This window comes from Alligator mississippiensis, chromosome 4 (assembly GCF_030867095.1).
Source record: "Alligator mississippiensis isolate rAllMis1 chromosome 4, rAllMis1, whole genome shotgun sequence".
NCBI classification, from domain to species: Eukaryota; Metazoa; Chordata; order Crocodylia; family Alligatoridae; genus Alligator; species Alligator mississippiensis.
In genome coordinates, this window is record NC_081827.1 from 228816761 (window position 1) to 228835258 (window position 18498).

Here is an 18498-nt window from a genome sequence, read left to right on the forward strand (position 1 = left end):
TAGCAAAACTTGTCTTAAAGCGGAAAGTAGAAGGCATCAGGTCAAAAATTTGCTTTGCAATTCATGCCATAGTAAAGAAAAATTTGATGACATAAAGAGAATTAATAACATTTACTAATAGAAAAGAATCCATCCCAGATTCCTGTCATCTCTTGGTGCCTGCCTTTGGAGGTCATAGTCTTCAAACAGATTACATGCTTATCTGTGTGAGCTATTGGTACCACATTACAAGTTTCTCAGACCAGTTCTTTTATAGAAAAATGCTAAGTCTTCATAGGAACAGAGGAGTTAGGGGAGAAAAAGGAAACAGACTAATGATGCAAAAAGATTCCAGGTTATGTTTTCAACTAAAAAGAAATTCATAGCAAAATATCCTGCATATCCTTTCATACCAGAAAACAGAACAATCCCACAAAATGATGGAAAACTATACCCAATTCTCTTTTAAAGAAAGATCATTTGAACAAGCTGACAAGCTGATTTTACCTAACTATAAAACTGTCAGCTTCACCACCAGTACTGGCATCCCCAATCTCATATCCTAGAGCAAATCAACCTATAAGAATTTAACTCTACGTTAGACATTTCTATAAAGGCATGCAGATCCCTCCCACTTCAAAATAAAATGGTTTACACTTGAATGCATTTAAAAGGTGGAAATATTTGTCTGCTTTCATTAGAAGAGCAATGTACCATGCAACATTACAAGAAACATTGGGATGATTGGCAAGAACTGTTGAGACTATTATATTGCCTTGTATTCACTGCTCTAATGTTCACTTGTTTTCAGGATGTTTTGTTAGAAACCCAAACTCTTAAAGCATTTATGACTGCAACTAACAGCCTGTAAGATATATCTTAGCAGAAAAAGCTCACTCCATTTTTCCTCACTTGTTCAGAAGACACACATTAGGTCCTGCATCATAGCCATCATCTGCAAGGACTTCCTTAACAACCCACCAGGTCAACACTTGGTGGACAGCATCCTGTTGAACAGTATTCTCCTTTCTCCCCCCTGCCACCACACTCGTTGCAGGGCAGAAGGGCAAATCCCAGCATATTCTGTTTCCAGAGATGGCTAAAAAGCTTTTTTTTTTTTTTTTTTTTTTTTTTTTTTTTTTTTTAACTTTTTGCCCTTACATTTCAGTTCAAAAGGGGGTGAGCAATGAAAAACCAAGAGATTTTTGTCTCCTTCCTGCCAACAGCAAACACTGACATCCATCTCTTGGGCAGACCAAAATGTCAGTTCTAGAAATCCCCAGTATTAAACATCACAATTACATCAGTTTTCAAACTTCTTTTGCTAAATTACCCGGGGAGTGCCCGGTATAGATCTACCAGACAAACAAAAGAAAAATGTGTTCCTCAGCATACTTCAGGTTTTTTTGTTTTGTTTTTAATTTATTTAGAGGGGAAAAGTATCATGGGCACACTGGAAAATCTAACTGGGAAATACCATTTCCTATCACAGGCAGTTAACCATCCAATGAACAGACCTTATACATTCCTTCCAGTCACTGATGAACTTCACTCAAAAGTGCTTATAAGATAAAATTCATAGCTGGCAAGTTAGCACACTCACCAAATACAAGAAATAAGCTACTTAGAAAAAAACATTTGGAAATACATCAGTCAAATAGATAGTCAACAGATGATCACCATCAGGTTGCATTCGAGCAAAGAGAGGCAACAGATCTATTTATTTACAACATTTGTCTTTTACTATTATAGCTAAGGATGGGTTAGAACATGGCAAACACACAAGAATCACATAAAGGAGAAAAAGAGTCATAGAACATTGTGTCTGAATATGTTTGGCCATGTAAAAGCATGATCAAAAGTCAAATAATTAAAAGCAATCATAACTTATTCATTTAAACCAGATCTCATAGCTTGCCCTATACCACTGCATTGTCTGTATATAGAGACAGATCTCTAGAGGTTCCTACCAGTGCCCAGCTGAGGGGAGAAAGGCAATGGATGAAATCCCATTCCTAGTGAGGCCACTGGAGCTTTTCCTTTGCCTACAGTGGAACTAGAATTTCAATCTACAATTTGCATGAACAAATCCTGAAACTCACAGACATGGACACTGTAAATACACACCTTTATTTATGTCTAAAGAAACTGGAAAAATCATGTTGCTTGTTTTTCAAAAATAACAATCATGCCAAGTCCTGCTTTCTGTCAGACATACTGCAAGCCTAGAAAATGTTAGTAGCAGATAATGATGGAGGGTGCACAAAGCATTTTCTCCACATGTTTGTAAAGATCTTGAATAAAATAGACTATTTTTCCAGAAGGCGGTTCAGAAGATTGAATTAAGTATAACCTTGCCCTTCATGTCTATGCATTTGCAATAACAAAATTCCATTAGTTTTTGTCTCAGAGAAGAAAAAGAACTCCTGATATTTATGATTTAGTCAAAACAGTGCATTTTTTTTTAAAAATAGAACAAAAATACACTTTGTGATCTGTATTCTGAAGCAAACAAAAGTAAGTTCTGTTTATTTTACTTTACAGTTCAATTTTTTAAGGACTTCATGACTCTTAAAAGAAAGTAGTGCTCTTCTAGAAAGTTTACCCTGGGAATATTTTTCATCAGAAAGATGATTCTTCCCTCTTTCCGCCAAGTTAAATATTACTAGTGGTCAGATCTGAGCATTAAATCTGACCCACTGAATAAGAACAATCAATACCATGTTCTATGATTAGTACATTGCAATACTACCTATTGTAGATCAAGTTATGGTAAAGTCCCTTTGGGCTAAGAACTTGCAACCAACTATGGCTACACCAGTAATGGTCCAATTTCTCATGGGTGTCATTACAACCAGCAAACCCAACACAAGAGAGAATTTTCACTGTTTAGTATAACAAAGACTTGCATGGAAGCCTGTGAAGCTTAATCCACTATACTACAGGACTACAGTTACTTTAACTGTGGAAGAAGAGCTACAGCAGCAGAGCCCCCTGGTGTAGAAGCAGCTCTGCCAACAGAAAGAATCTGTCACCAGTTTCATTCGCTTCCCACCTCCACCCGACAAAAAGCAGAAACGTTGCCAGCCTACTTCTGCCAATAGAGTTGTTTTGCCAGCATAACGGCACTGGCTACATGATCTTTTCACCATCCCTAATTGATGCAGTTATGTCAGCAGAACTCTGTCATGGAGATAAGGTCTTGTTAGACATCGTCAGTCCTCCTTCTTCCCAGACCTCAACTGGCCACATAATGAGAAGCCAAGAAGAGTAAAAAAAAAAAAAAACCAAATGATTAAGACATTCAGCTAAAGATGCCAACTAGTTATCCTGCTAAAGTGAAAATATACAGAAGGGTAAACATACCCTCTTATCTGTTATTTCCATTTCTCTCCAAAATACAATAGCAAGTCATAAATGAATTTGGGCATGGCTGTCTAATTTCACAGCGGTCAGGGGCCACGTGTCCCCCAAACCACGGGCCACAAACTACATGTACCATGCCACCAGCATCCCTCCCTGGTGAACCATACTGCATAAGCATCCCCACCCACTGCAGAGAGGCTCCAGGCCATGTCTGCATGTCAAAGGCTTATGAAGCAACCTGGCCTGCCCCACCCCATCCCCAATGGAAGGAGCAGAAAGAGGGAGGAGTGCCCAGTCACCCCAGTAGTGGCAGCAACCGAGACAGTGGAGGGGGGGAGCGGAGCCCAGGCAGGAGCCCACAGGCTACTTGTTTGAGAGCCCTGAATGATGGGATACTACCTCCAGCAGGTACTTAAAAGTATCTGCTTTTTCTTCTCATCTTTCAAGTCAGTAGATAATGTTTCACAGTCAAGCCTGAGCATTTTCTTCAAAGATGTCATCTTATACCGGATTCAGTGTTTTTCAAAGAAAGGCTACATTGCGGAGATGCACTATGACTAGAATTGCTATACGCAAGTCTTAGCAAAGTAACGCACAGACGGGAAACTGAATTTTTCTATCAAAGGATGCGTTTATCAGCAGAACCGGCTCACGTGCAAAACGATTCCACCAATCATTTAATACACGTGCTGCTGCCTTTTTAACCTTCTAACGTTTCAATGAAAGTAACTGTTTCACTGTTAGTTTTATTTCTTCGTTCCAAACGTTCGCAGCCTGAAGTCATCCTCCTTTGTTTCTGAAAGGAGATTAACCAGCCGTGGCAATTAGGATGACTCTTTCAAGTGAGGAATACGAATTTTACCTGCTCACAAAACAAATCTCATTTCGTTGTTGTTGGGTTTGTTTGGTTTTTCACGTAGCGCCTCAAATAAGGGAAGAGACGTGAAGAAGCCTCCATCATCTAGGTGTAAAATCACCTCAAAGTTTTATTCAGTCTCTCCCCAGCCAACTAGCTGCCCTTTACAAGGGAAGTACTTGCTCTCCCAATGAACCAGGGCACCAAACCTCTGACATAAAACTCTCTATTTCGTTGGCTTGCCCCGTGGTGGGATGATACATCACTGGGCTGCCCGAGGAGCGGGGGGCTACTCCTGCCAGCACTCGTGCAAGGAGGAGGACAGATGCAGCCGCTTCATGGGTAGCACAAATATGGCTGCCGAGGGCTGGAGCCCGCACCTAAAACAAAGCCCGTCCTCCACGTCCAGCGAGCCCGGCGGCTCCGGGGGACACCGCTCCAGCAGCCGAGCTGCGCGTCCCGGCAAGGCGGCCGGGCCCGGGTGCCACCCAGCCCGCGGCGGTGGCCCGGCTCGGCCCCGCGGGCAGCCCCGGGCCGGCGCGAGGAGCGGGGCCAGCGGCGGGACGGAGCCGCGCGGCGCGGCGCTGCGCTGCGGGCGGCCCGGCCCGGCCCGGCCCGACGGGGCGCACGCGGGGCAGCCTCCCCCGCACAGCCGCAGCGCTGCAGAGCCGAGCCCCGCGGGGGCAGCGGGGCTGGCACCTGCCCACCGCCAGCCCCGGCCCCGGCCCCGGCCCCGGCCCCAGGTGAGCGCGGGGTCCGCGCCGCAGCGACGGTGCCCGGGGGCGCGGCTCGGACTCACCCCGACCACCACGGTCTCGTCGCCCTTGAACTTGGGGATGAATTTGTCCCCGCGCAGGATCTCCGCCTCGTTGAGGGGCCGGAAGCGGCACATCACCTTGATGCTGCACTCGGCCGGGTCCGCCATGGCGGGCGGGGGCGTGGGGCTGCCGCCGCCGGGACCGGCCCCGGCCGCCCTCCGCAGCGCACGGGCCGGCGGGCGCGGGCCGAGCCGTCAGCGCAGCATCCCTGGGGCAGGGGCTCGGGCTGGGGCTCCGCTGCGCTGCGCTGCGCTCCGCTCGGCTCGGCTCGGCTCCTCACGCCGCCGCCGCCGCCCGCCCTGCCATGCCGAGCGCCGCAGCCGCCGCCTCCCGCAGCCGCGGGGCTTTGTGACTTCACCGCATTACATCAACCTCCCGCAGCCCGGCCGAGGGGAGCGCCGGCAAAGCATGGCGGGAGCTGTAGTCCCGGCGCGGGGGCCGGGGGCTGGCCCGCGCTCCCCAGCACGGCGGGGGCGGGAGGGAAGGGCAGCCAACGGGTTTTGAGCGGGTCCGGGTCCGGGTCCGGGTCCGGTCCTGCCCCGTCTCTTCGAGTCGTCTGGGGTCTCCGTGCCGCACTTGCCCTGTTGTTTATTGGACCTTGACCACCTTGCACTGGACAGGCAGCCTCAAGTAGTGTGCGGCTCTGTGCCACAGTGCCAGGCCCAGGGACTGGGGGCACAGGTAGGGTGGCCATCCTAAGGGACAGTCCGCTTGGCCTCCAGCCTTTATTGAGACGAAGCCGGACACCTGTACATCTTCTGTTTTTTTCTTGAAGAGGACATGGAGGCAGTGGCAACGCAGAGGGGTACGCATGCCCCCTGTGAGTGCTGGTGCGCCCCCTGACAGGCTGCACTCCCCCCTTAGGCGATGGCCGGGGGCAGAGAGAGCAGCAGTGCTCCCTTTGCAAGCACAAGCCGGTGAGTGGGAGCACTGGATGAAGTCTGCAAGATTAGTCTGGGAGGGGGGGATGTGCCCCCTGTGGCCAAGGTGGCACCAGTCACCCATGCATAAAAGGCCTCCAGTTTCGTATCAATAGAGAACAGAGTAGCAGAAAACCAGAATGTCCTCCATGATGGTCACCCTAGGTCCAGCCCCACTCTTCATTAGGCCTTGGACTCTGGTGCAGAAGCAGCTGAAATATCACCATCTTTTTCAGTGCATGACACAAACAGTGCAGCCTCCTCTGCCAGAGTCCCAGGGGGGTGATGAGCCCTCCAGACCTTACACCCTCTTCTCCCTACATCCCATCAAAAATATCCACACCCTCCATGCAGAATGAGAATTGGTGTTTGAAAAGTTCTCTTTTTCCAGTCAGGATTTGACGAAGTCAAGCCAGGTCAGCTCCAAGGCTGCTGTAACTATTGAGACACCTTAGATGCTACAACCATCTCCTCCATGCCACCCCGTTTGGCTAGCTTTGTGCACTTTATCAGTTGAAACCCCATCCATTCCTTGATATTGGTTCCCCAGCACTTCTTGGGTCTGCCTCTTTCTTTCTTTCTCTCAACAGCACCCTGTGTTATGGTGTTGGCAAGGGTGTCCAGCCTTCTCCTGATGTGTCCAAACCATTGTAGCTTCATTTGTCACACAACCTCCAACCATGGTTCTTAGGTTCTAATTTCTTGACTGATTTGCTCAAGAAAATCAGTCCAGGAAACAGTCAAGGATGCGATCATTTTAACCCTAGTTACACTTGACACGAAATGGGTAAAGAATTGGGAACGGATCCTAAAGAATAAGCAGCTTGTTTCTGTTAGAGATGGTTTGTGAACCCTAACTTTAACTGCAGTTGGTCCTGTGCTGGAAGAGGTGTGCACTCTGTGCTGTCTCCTGCAGACATTGTTTTATGCTGAAAGAAAACAAGGTGAGAAGGAATAAAGGTAGAGCCCATGCTGGGAATGCCTTCTTTGCACATGGAAAATAGAACACATTTGACTACCCAGTACTGCAAGAACCTGTTAAAAGATGGGTTTGCCTCCAGTTGTAACATTTTTACTCAGTTGCCACCATCTCTCATTTTGTAAAAATATGAAATAAAGCAAATGTGTTTCTAGTTGCCCTTGAAGTCTTGGCACTGTTGAAGTCATTGGGAAACTTGTCAATGACTACAGAAGACTAGCAGTCTTTCAGCCCAGAATTTGTCCATGGGACAATAGATTGGGTATGGAGTTTTTTTCTTGGAGTTGGTTGATTCTTTTAGCTTCTCATCAGTGGGCACAAATGGTTTTCCATACCCTATGTCACAGTAGGAAAAGAGTTGGGAACCTCTTTCTTAGCAATATGGAAAGATGATTGTCCATTGTTTTCCTTTACTTCCATTCATATTTTCTTGGCCAGTCATCGCCAGGTCAAAAGCTTCATCTTTTGGTAGCATAGGAGTGATATCAGAGGCAAAGATTTTTGCAGGTGATATCTTTTATTGAACCAATTGCATGGTTGGGATAAAGTTAGGCAAAGTATTGTTCATCAGGCCAAAAATATCAACCATAAAAATCCTTACATTAGCATCATCTTGCTATTTTACCTGCTGTTTGTTCTCTGCAGGATGACATAACTTTCCTACTATCCAAGCCATCCAAAGCCAAGTACATACCAGCCAGTATGATGCAGCAATTTTTGCAGCCCTTGTTCTTCCTTTAAAGTACTGCATCAACATTAATAAAGCTTCTTGCCATCCCTGTCAGGTGGATAAGTGTGCAGGTTTACTAATCCCAGCAATTGTTTGTTAAGTGCCACAAGCACATATGTACTACTGTTCAAACATACAAGGCTTCATCTCTAGGTTAAGGAACTTGCAAGCTAGTCAGACAAAGATAAGAGTCTTCAAATACAAAATGCACGCAGGTTGAGTCCAATCCAGTATTAGCTTGCATATATTTATCTATGGAATGGCCAAGGCAGAGATAGAGCTAGGACTAGCAACCAGAATTAAGAATAATAAAAAGTCCTTTTTCAAGTACATAGGAAGTAAGAAGGCGGCACCGGGTAACGTGGGGCCCTTACAGGATAGGCTTGGCAATCTGGTGATTGCGGCAAATGAAAAAGCTGACCACTTTAACGAATTCTTTGCCTCCATATACCTGAACAGGGACTGGAACATTTCCCCCAGTAGAATTGCAGACAGACCCAGGGGAGGCACCACCATGCCTAGGGTCAGGAACAACCTAGTTAGGGAACTCTTGGAGGGGCTGGACGTGTTTAAATCGGTGGGTCCAGGTGCTCTTCACCTGAGGGTGCTGAGGGAATTGGTGAGGGTCATAGCAGGGCCCCTGGCATAACTTTATGAGCGCTTGTGGGGCACTGGCCAGGTACCAGAGGATTGGAAAAGGGTCAATGTGGTCCCTATTTACAAGAAGGGGAGAAAGGAGGACCCTGGCAATTATAGGCCAGCCATTCTTACCTTGGTCCTTGGGAAGACCTTTGAGAAAATTATCAAGGAGCACATCTGCAAGGGCCCAGAAGGGGAGGTAATGCTCAGGAGCAACCAACATGGGTTCATTGAGGGCAGGTCCTGCCTGACTAACCTGGTTTCTTTTTTATTGTCAGGTCACAAAGTCCCTGGACGAGGGTGCCAGGGTGGTTGTTGTCTTCCTGGACTTTAAGAAGGCCTTTGACACGGTTTCCCACCACATTATCTTAAAAACAAAACAGGTGACTGCAGCATTGATGCCTACACAGTCAGATGGGTGGCGAATTGGCTAAATGTTCACACCCAGAGAGTGGTGGTGGACGAGTCATTTTCAACCTGGAGGGATGTGAGCAGTGGAGTCCCCCAGGGCTCAGGCCTGGGGCTTGTACTGTTCAACATCTTTATCAGCGATCTGGACGTGGGTGTGGAATGCATGCTGTCCAAATTGGCTGATGACACCAAGTTGTGCGGCGAGGTGGGCATGCTGGAGGGGAGGGACAAAATCCAGCTAGATCTAGACAAATTACAGAGGTGGGCAGATGAGAATAGGATGGAATTCAACACAGACAAGTGCAAGGTGCTGCATCTAGGGAAAAGGAACCTACAGGCAACACACCTACAGGCTGGGGAATACCCTTCTTGTCAACATGGTAGCAGAAAGGGATCTTGGAGTTATTGCTGACTCCAAGATGAACATGAGCTGCCAATGTGAGGAAGTGGTCAGTAAGGCTAACTGCACCTTGTCATGCATCTACAGGTGCATCACAAGCAGGTCCAGGGAGGTGATCCTTCCCCTATATGCGGCGTTGGTCAGGCCATATTTGGAGTACTGTGTCCAGTTCTGAGCACTGCACTTCAAGAGAGATGTGGCTAGCATTGAGAGGGTCCAGAGGAGGGCCACTCACATGGTCAAGGGGCAACGGGGCAGGCCCAATGAAGAGAGGCTAAAGGGCCTGAATTGATTCAGCCTGCACAAGAGAAGGCTGAGAGGGGATCTGGTGGCCATTTACAAACTCACCCGGGAGGACCAGCAGGAATTGGGGGAGGTTCTGTTTCCCCGGGCACCACCCGGGATTACTGGGAATAACAGCCGCAAATTGTTAGAGGGAAGGTTCAGGCTGGACATCAGAAGACATTACTTTACAGTTAGGGCTGCCAGGCTCTGGAATGGGCTCTCAAGTAAGGTGGTGCCTTCTCCTACCTTGGGGGTCTTCAAGAGGAGGCTGGAGAGATATTTGGCTGGGGTGATATGACCCTGACACCTGTTCCTGCCCGGGGCAGGGGGTTGGACCTGATGATCTGTTTAGGTTCCTTCCAACCCTAAGCACTATGATACTATGATCGATATCTATCTATCAATAGTTATCTGTAACAGGGGGCTTTCTCAGGCCAGTTTGCCATTGGCCTGCCCACCTGTTTCTGGGCCAACTGCCTACCTCCTTTCCTGCCATGCCTTGCTTTGTTGTCTCTTAATTGGTTTGAATAAGGAGGAAGGCTGCCCATTCTTGCCCCAATGCCAGGTGGCGGTATCTGCGGCCCCGTTCCACCCCTACACCACAACCTAAGCCTTGCGGATGGCATTCAGGTGATATAATGCTCCCGGCCTACAGCCGGACCAAGCTTAGCCCTCATTGTCAGGCCTCATACACACACGTTCATACCACCCTCCTCTTACTAGGGCCTCTCACATTCCACCCCCTCTCACAGGGTCCCTTTCATGCAGCAACTTATACCGCCTTGCTCCCTCTTGGAGCAGGCCCCTTTGGCCATAGGCTTTATCTAGTGCATACCTTGGGTGGCAGACATACCATCTTTTGGGCCTCTCCCACAATCCTCACTGGGGTAGTGGCCAGCCAATTACTCAACTGAAGCCAAGCTTGCCTTGGCCCCTCCTGGGGCAACTCTATACAAACTCACACACATACTCTATACAAACTCACACCGGGCTCCCAGCCCTCTGGTTTCCCCCTCAATGGGGCTCTACATCTCTGCCCCCTCACTGGGGCCTACCCTTACTGGGGCTCCACACCTTCTACCCCATCACTGGGGCTATGGGGCTTCCCTCCCTGGTGGGGGCTCAGGTGGCCATAGCCATGCCCAGCCCCAACTGGTACCCATAGTGATGTGGGGGCTAGGAGTTATTGAGGCACCCTGACCCACCTTCCACTGGGGTGGTAACTGGTCTGGTATTTTCCTGGAGGCTCCTGTGCCACTGGAAGCCCCACCAGGATACCCACTCCCAGCAGAGTGCAGTTTTAGGTAATGCCCAGGACCAGGAGCCTCCAAATCATCCCCCTAAGATCCTGCCCTTACCTCTAAGATGTTTTGTACAGCCTTTCAGTCAAGCAACGTGCCTGCCTGTCTGCCAGCTGTGAACTGCTCTGTTTATATAGGCGGCCAGAGTTCTAAAGTGGCTGCCATAATCAAGCACCTGCTGGCTGTGTGGCTCAGCCCTTAAAGTGGCAGGCACCAACAGTGCCCTGCCACACTATCTATATCTATATGAAGATTTTGCAGCAGTATTACACATTTAAGACCAGCATGGAGAGAATTGAGAAATGAACACAAATGCTTTCAGAGGGTGGGCCATCACTCTCATGGCCAGTCACTGTATATTTAATAGAGTATTAACTATATGGCCAGATAATATTCCATGAATTAGGTACCTAGATGTAATTCTATTCTATGTAGTCCTAATCCCTACAAAACAGTTAACACAAACATTGGATGAGCCTTCTTTGTGTTCAGTGATTTTTCTGATTTGGTCTTAGGGCTAAAAATGGTGTGTTACAAAAGTAGATGTGTTCATGTTTTTTCAGATACTCAAGCAATATGGAATAGGATCATATTTGGGCACCTAAATTCATGTAAGTGCCTATTGGTAAATTAGGATCTGGCCCGCAGTATATAGCTGTGATTGCCTACAATCAATATAAGGGTATTAGAACTATTCAATCTGTCAATACAATTACATAAAATGGTGCTAACACAAAAGTCAAAACGTACAAGCATGTATTCCAAAATAAGCTTTGGAGAGATTTAATACAAAGTAAACTTTACCATGCTGTTAATTTCATAAAGGAGTCCTGTGTGTGTAGTGGTGTAAAATGTAGACAAAACACCATATTATTCTCTTCATGAATTGGTGGTGATTAACATGCATCTAACCCTGGCCTGGTAAACATCATCAGGATGTGTAATTTGTCACTAAATAAAAATGGAAGAACTGACTAAAAAAAGATCTAAAATCCTGGAGTCAATTCTGTCAGATACAAGTGTACATGTGTAGAAGCTGCATTTACTTTAAAAGACCAATATTTGGCTAAAGAAGATGTATGCAGCGGGTAGCCATGCTAACATGTTTTGTGCCTGTGCTTGAGAGAAAGGAGATCAATAAACCTGATCATTAGATGCTTAAACAAATTTGACAAGAAGGTACTCAAAAGCTAGAAAGAAAATCTCCACTCAACAGAACCTCTGTACGGTAATGGTCGGTGGCACTGCAGTTTCTGCCACTTTCAATCGTTGAAAAGCAAACAAGCATTACAAAAATTACAAGGCGGAACTAAGCTAAGCAAATGTATTATTATTCGCAGACCCTGAAAAGGAGCTGGTCTCAAGGGCTGAAAGATGTGAGCAATAATCATTTTCGGCAGCTGGCAAGTAGGAGACGTTCCCTAAGCTTAGGCATCTCCAATCAACCTGTGCAATCAGTTTTCATGAAAGAACAGATTTCCCATCACATTAAATTAGTATGACTCATACAAACAGGGATACAGAATAGCCAGTTCTGTGGCATTTCCAAAGAGACTCTTTCTATTTGCTGTCTTCCCACTGTGCTAGCCATCATTATACAATGCTGATGGCAACAGAGCAAGCTAGTTATTATGGGATCTCATGCTCTTCTAAAAAGCAACTGCATCAAAGGTAGCTAGCCATAATGTGCACTGTGTGATAAAAATGTCCTGTCCACTGTGATTTATTTCTACAGATTATCAAGTAATTAACACTCTCTTCCTCACACATGATTTTCATTTATAAATCATGACTTGGATTCTGAGTCATCATGTCCTGACTAATTTCTGAATCCCCATGTTCTTAATTACCAAAGGACTACTACTAATAGTACCAGTTAGGGCTTTCACTAACACTATAATGTAAAATTGACAACAGAACTATATATAACATTATATAATGTATAGTTATTGGTAAAAGCATACAATAAGATTATACATTTTACCAATGTAAACACAATTTAAAACATATATGATGATACAAAAATAGATAAATTGAAACAATATGCTATAGTAAAAGAATAAAAACATGGAAATTTTATTTAAGTGTGGCCTTTATTCTTTGTGTAAGTAGTACATATACATTCCAGGAGTATAAGACAGGCTCTTAGTTATTAGAAAGGAGCCAAAATATTTTTTCCTTATTAGATTTCATAGATTTCATAGACATTCGGACTGGAAGGGACCCCAGAGGATCATCAAGTCCAGCCCCCTGCCCCAGGGCCAGGAAGTCAGCAATGGTCAAAGGATCCCAGCAAGATAAGCGTCCAAACATTTCTTAAGAGTCCAGAATAGGTGCTGGTCTATTCCAGGCCTTGGGGGCTCAGACCATAAAGGTTTTTCAATATGTCCAGCCTGAAATGGTCTTGGAGGAGTTTGTCACCATTGGACCTTGTCATCCCTTGGGGCACTCTAGTGAACAGGTGTTCCCCCAGATCCTGATGTACATCCCTTATATACTTATAGGCTGCTACCAGGTCACCCCCGAGCCTGCACTTTTCCAGGCTGAAGAGTCCCATGGCTCTCAGCCTCTCTTCATAAGCCTGTTCTCATGTGTGTGGCTCTCTTCTGGACCCTCTCAAGCTTCTCCACATCCTTGTTGAATTGTGGAGCCCAGAACTGGATGCAGTACTCCAGCTGTGGCCTCACCAAGGCCGAGTACAGAGGGAGGATGACATCCTAAGATTTGCTTGAGAAACATCTACGGATGCAAGACAGAGTTTTGTTCACTTTACCAGCTGTGACATTGCGTTGGTGGCTCATGTTCATCTTACGGTCAATCATGACCCCCAAGTCCCTTTTGGCCGTGGTGCTAGCGAGCATAGCAAGCCTATAAGCGTGATGCGGGTCCCGTCCCCACCTCCCACCCCGAGGTGGAGTACCTTGCATTTATCTGTATTGAATGTCATTAGGATTTTACCCGCCCACTTTCCAAGCCTATCAATGTCAGCCTGGATCACTAGCCTAGTCTTGGGTGCGGACACTCTACTCCAAAGTTTGGTGTCATCGGTGAACTTGGCCAGTCCACTTCTGACACCAATGTCCACATTGTTAATAAAAGTGTTAAAGAATATAGGTCCAAAGAAGGAGCCTTGGGGGACACCACTGGTCACAGAATGCCATGCTGATTCAGTTCCATCAACTATTATGCTCTGGGTCCAACCTCAGAGCCAATTCCCCAGCCATCAGACTGTGATGTAGCCGAGGCCACAGGTGGCCCATTTTAGCATGAGGAGATCATGGGACACCAGATCAAAGGCTTTTTTAAAGTCCAGATATATGACATCAATCTCTTCTCCCCTGTCCAGGTGGTATGTCACCTGGTCATAGAAATCATAAATGAGACTGGTCAGGAAAGACCTACCCACAACAAACCCATGCTGGCTCTCTCTCAGGATGTTGCCATCAACCAGTTTGTCAAGAAAGAGCTCTTTGATAATTTTTTCCAAAATCTTTCCAGGGATTGAGGTCAATCTGATTGACCTGTAGTTCCCCAGATCTATTTTTCTCCCTTTCTTGAAGATGGGTACCACATTAGCCTTCTTTCATTACATTAGCCCAGCATTTAAATTTTTCAACTAATGAAGGGTTCCATATTCCTCTTATTTCTTCAAAGAATGAGAAAGACCACAAATAGAGGCTTAAATCATCTATGTCATCAGTGTTCAACCTTTTTAGCTGGCAGTCCCAATCCTTGCTCAGGGCAGGCATGTTAGGCCCCATTCAGTTGTGCAGATGGGGGCAAGGAGGCAACCCAGCACCAATCTGGCCCCACAGGGAGAGAGGTGGCATAGCCCAACACCAGTCCAGCTGTGGGGAGAAGGGGCAAGGCCCAGCCACAATTCAGCTACAGGCAGGGAGGGAGCACAGCTTAGCCCCACAGGGAGAAGAGGACACAGCCTGGCTCCAACCTGCTATGCAAGGATTATGGTTTGGGAATTTGGAACAGGGAAGGGTGGCTTTATTAACTGTCAATGCTCCCCAACACCAAATTTTCCAGCCCATGGACAGTCCCATGGGCTAGATGCAATGACTCCATGGGCCACACTTGGCCCATAGGCAGGGGGTTGAACATACCTGATATACTTAATTTTTCCCTTAAGAACAAATCCTGTCTGTATATGGGGTTCAATACCACCTGCCTATAATGACCACACATCTCCTTTGAGTGAATCGCAGTCTAGTTATAGCATCTTGTTGTTTGTGGTTTTGTAATTCAGATAGGTAGGTTTTGATTAATCGAGTCTCACGAAGTGTTTTAATCAGAATGATCCAGTGTGCCGCAGCATCTCGTGTATTCAGTGTCCCCTATTCCAAAATGGCGGCGGGGTAATTAAACTAAAGTTCATCAAACCAGCTTCAGTTAAAGCACCCTAGCCACCATTTTAAAATGTGGGGTGCTGAATACACAAGACACTGTAATTAAATTGCTGAATACACTCTCAGGAGCCACTGTAATTAAAATGCCCCCCTCCCTACCCTGGACCAAATGTATAAGCACCCTTTTATTCTTAAGTGTATGTCTTCTTTTAAATATAAGGGGGAATACTGAATCCATGATGGCCAGCACATTTCTTGGGCCATTTGTCTGGAGAAGAATGATTGTTATTTAACCATCCAAATAAGGGTTTACCTGGAAGAGCAGAGGCTTCTAAAATACACTTCTTAAAATATCTGATAGGGGTAAAAGTTCTACTTTTTATCCAGGAATTTAGAGTTCTTAATTGAGCTCAAATGCTCACATTAAGCAGCGCAGTGTCAGATTGTGTAAGTCCCCTCACCATAGAATTTGGTAGAGATAAAGGTCACCTTGGAAGATTATTCAAAATATTTTCTATTCTTGAATGAACCATAAGGTCAGAACCCCAGAGTTTCACCTGGTACAATAAACAGACTTTGTCTTAGATCTATAGACCTTTATTGCTGCCAGTACCATCCTCCAATCAGTCTTAATGGAAAAGGACTATTTTGCTTTAATGCTTACATTTTCAATGCATTTTTTTCAGCTCATATTTCTATTAAAACAAATTCCAACATATTTAAATAAGGATACCACTTCCAATGTCTTTTCTGTAAAAACCATACTCATTTCCCTCATGCTAAAAAATTGTCCACATGAACTGAGCCCTCCATCTGTGAATGGTCTCAAGCTGGAACAAGGATCCAAAAAGGTACAAAACCTGAGCATCAATCATTTCTGTTTGTTTTTATATTCACTCCTCTCCTCCACCTTACTAGTCCTAGCATATTACAGTGACTAAACTTAAAGTTAAAATCTTAATACAAACCCTTGGTCCCTTAGGTGGGCATATGAAAATTAATAATATACTTGTCTGGTTTCATTTTCACAGAAAGGTGTTGATCATTTTTTTCTCGCACATTGGATATGGAGGGGAGCAAGTAATGCCTCATTTTCCTACGTCGTTATCAGCAGCAGTCCCCTGAGGCAGTCTTTCAGTAAGTACCGGGACTCATCAGCGAGTGATGAGCCCAATCTGAGTTTGACTGTAGACATGGCAAATAGTTCCAGAAGGAAGGAAAGGTGGTGGTCTTGGTAACACTGGGTCACAGCTCTTTCCCTTTGTCTCTCTCATCTACCTGCACCCATCATGAGACAAATTTGCTCGAAGTGACTGATACCTTGTCGTACATCACAGAGTTGTTGAGGATGATTTAGTGCTCGAGTCTCCCAAGTATTGATGTTAATTTTTCAGATTGGCCTTCAAGGTGATCTTGAATCTCTTCTTCTGCCCACCTCTAGAGCAGTTACCATCAGTGAGTTGGAAATACAGGATCAGTTTTGGAAACTGGTTGTCAAGTATCTTTATGATGTGTCCTGTCCAACAGAGCTGGTGTTTGTTAGGGTAACTATATTTGGATCTTGGGGAGCACTGGATTTGCAGCTGAATAAAGGGCCGTGACCCTTGGCCTAGCGGAGCTGCTAACCACAGGGCAGAATGATATGGTAAAAGTGTATTGCAGAACGCTTAAGCAAGCATTCTCTTAACAAGATAGTAGTGTTGTAAAATATATAGCTTATATATAAGATTTTACTTATGAATGCTTATGCTAAGCCATCCATTTGCTTATGCTAAGTAACCATCTTAACTGTGTCAACCATGCTCAAGTGAGTCTGTGTGGGTCTGCGTGCTGTGAATGAGGTGAAGTCTTAAGAATGTGGAAGATGGTACAACACGGGACTGAAAAACAGACCGGAATGTGAAAGACAACATGTAACTGGTAACAGAATCCGAGATGACCATAAGCAAAAAAGTGATTGGTGAAGAAGCTTCCAGGTTTTGGTCAAAGTCTGTCCAGTGACTGAAGAAGTGGAGTGAAGGTCTTAAACATGTGCTCATAGCAAAAACAAATGAAATAAATGAATGCGCTCATGTAAACAAATAAAATGCATAGGCAATTCCATGCTAATGAAGTAAACAGTAAACGGAGGTGGAGCTTGAGATAGGAGGAGATATGGGCAAAACAGAGGAGGAGAGAGGGTGGAATAAATGTTAATGAGTATAAACCAAGGTGTATAAAATGTGAAAAAAAACTAATGTTCAGTGCAGGTCCCTGGTTTGTTAGTTTTTTTGGGACTTGACCCAAAGCTGTCTCCATTCTGAATAAAGCTGTTGCGAGCAGTGTGTGCTGCTGTTTGCTCCCTGCTTGCTCTGGCTAATGATTAACAGGACCCATGAGCAATTGGATTATCATCTCCCTAGTCATTGGGCACTGCATGGAGTCAGGGTCTAACAGTGTTGTATAAACACGGCTTCAATGCTAATAGAGTATGCTCGAGCCAAAATGTAGGCATTCATTCTTCTGTCTTTCCAACTGATATGGAAGTTTTTCCAAAGACTTTGCCGATGGTAATACTACAATGTTTTCAGGGGTTTCCAATATGTTTCCCAAGTCTCACACCCATATAGCAGGGTAGGAATGAAAACAGCCTGGTAAATAAGAAGTTTTATTTGGGTCCTGATGTCATGATAATCAACAACATTGATTTCAGAGATGTTCAAAGGCAGCACTGGCAGATTTTAATATAACCAAAATGTTTTAGAGAAAAGCCCTTAATGGAACCTTGGGCCCTGTAATCCAGGGAATACAGTGGGAGTCTCTACATGTGCCCAGAACTGTGCATTTGGTACTCCGCGGTCATTTGACTGCACAGTACTCACCAGTACTGTGCAGTCTGGGAGGTGCATGGTTATTTTTAGACACTACGTTATTGTAGCGATGAGCTATAATAGCTCATTGCTATGGTGACAGCGTCTCATGTAGAGACCCAATAAAAATAATTTCAGTTATGAAAAATAATGGTCTCAGAACCCTGGCTTGGTCACATGTGTGTCCAAGTCACAAAACACAGGACAGTGCTCTGAACCTTAAAGTCCTTAGTAGGGCTGGAAGGGATCGCACAAGGTCATCTAGTCGAGGCCTGCACTTAAGCTATGATTATCCCCAAATAAACCATCGTAGACAAGTGTCTAACTTGCTCTTGACAGTTTCCAGGGATTGAAATTCCACAGCTTCTCTAGGTAGACTGTTCCAATGGTCAACCATCGTCATAGTCAGAAACTTCTTCCTAATTTCCAACCTAAATTTCCTCTGCTGTAGTTTGAGACCATTGCTTCTAGTCCTGTCTCCTACAGCCATAGAGAAAAGGCCATTTCCATCCTCCTGATATTCTCCTTTCAGGTAACAGTGCAGAGGCCAATCTGTTGTCAAGTTAAAAAAAAAACAAGAGTTGTAAGGACAGGTTGGAGTGAGATA

The 18498-nt window shown here is 45.4% G+C and overlaps 1 protein-coding gene across 2 annotated transcripts in view; it reads right to left on the reverse strand.

The window, feature by feature from the left end:
- The window catches only part of KIF5C (kinesin family member 5C), a 168781-nt gene extending 163447 nt beyond the window's left edge, over positions 1-5334 (reverse strand). For both annotated transcript variants that reach the window (XM_059727397.1, XM_059727396.1), the window contains exon 1: positions 5001-5334. In XM_059727397.1, the coding sequence (XP_059583380.1) occupies positions 5001-5126 (126 nt within the window). In that variant the 5' untranslated portion in view covers positions 5127-5334. The remainder of the gene's footprint in view (positions 1-5000) is intronic.
- Positions 5335-18498: the final 13164 nt, after the last annotated feature.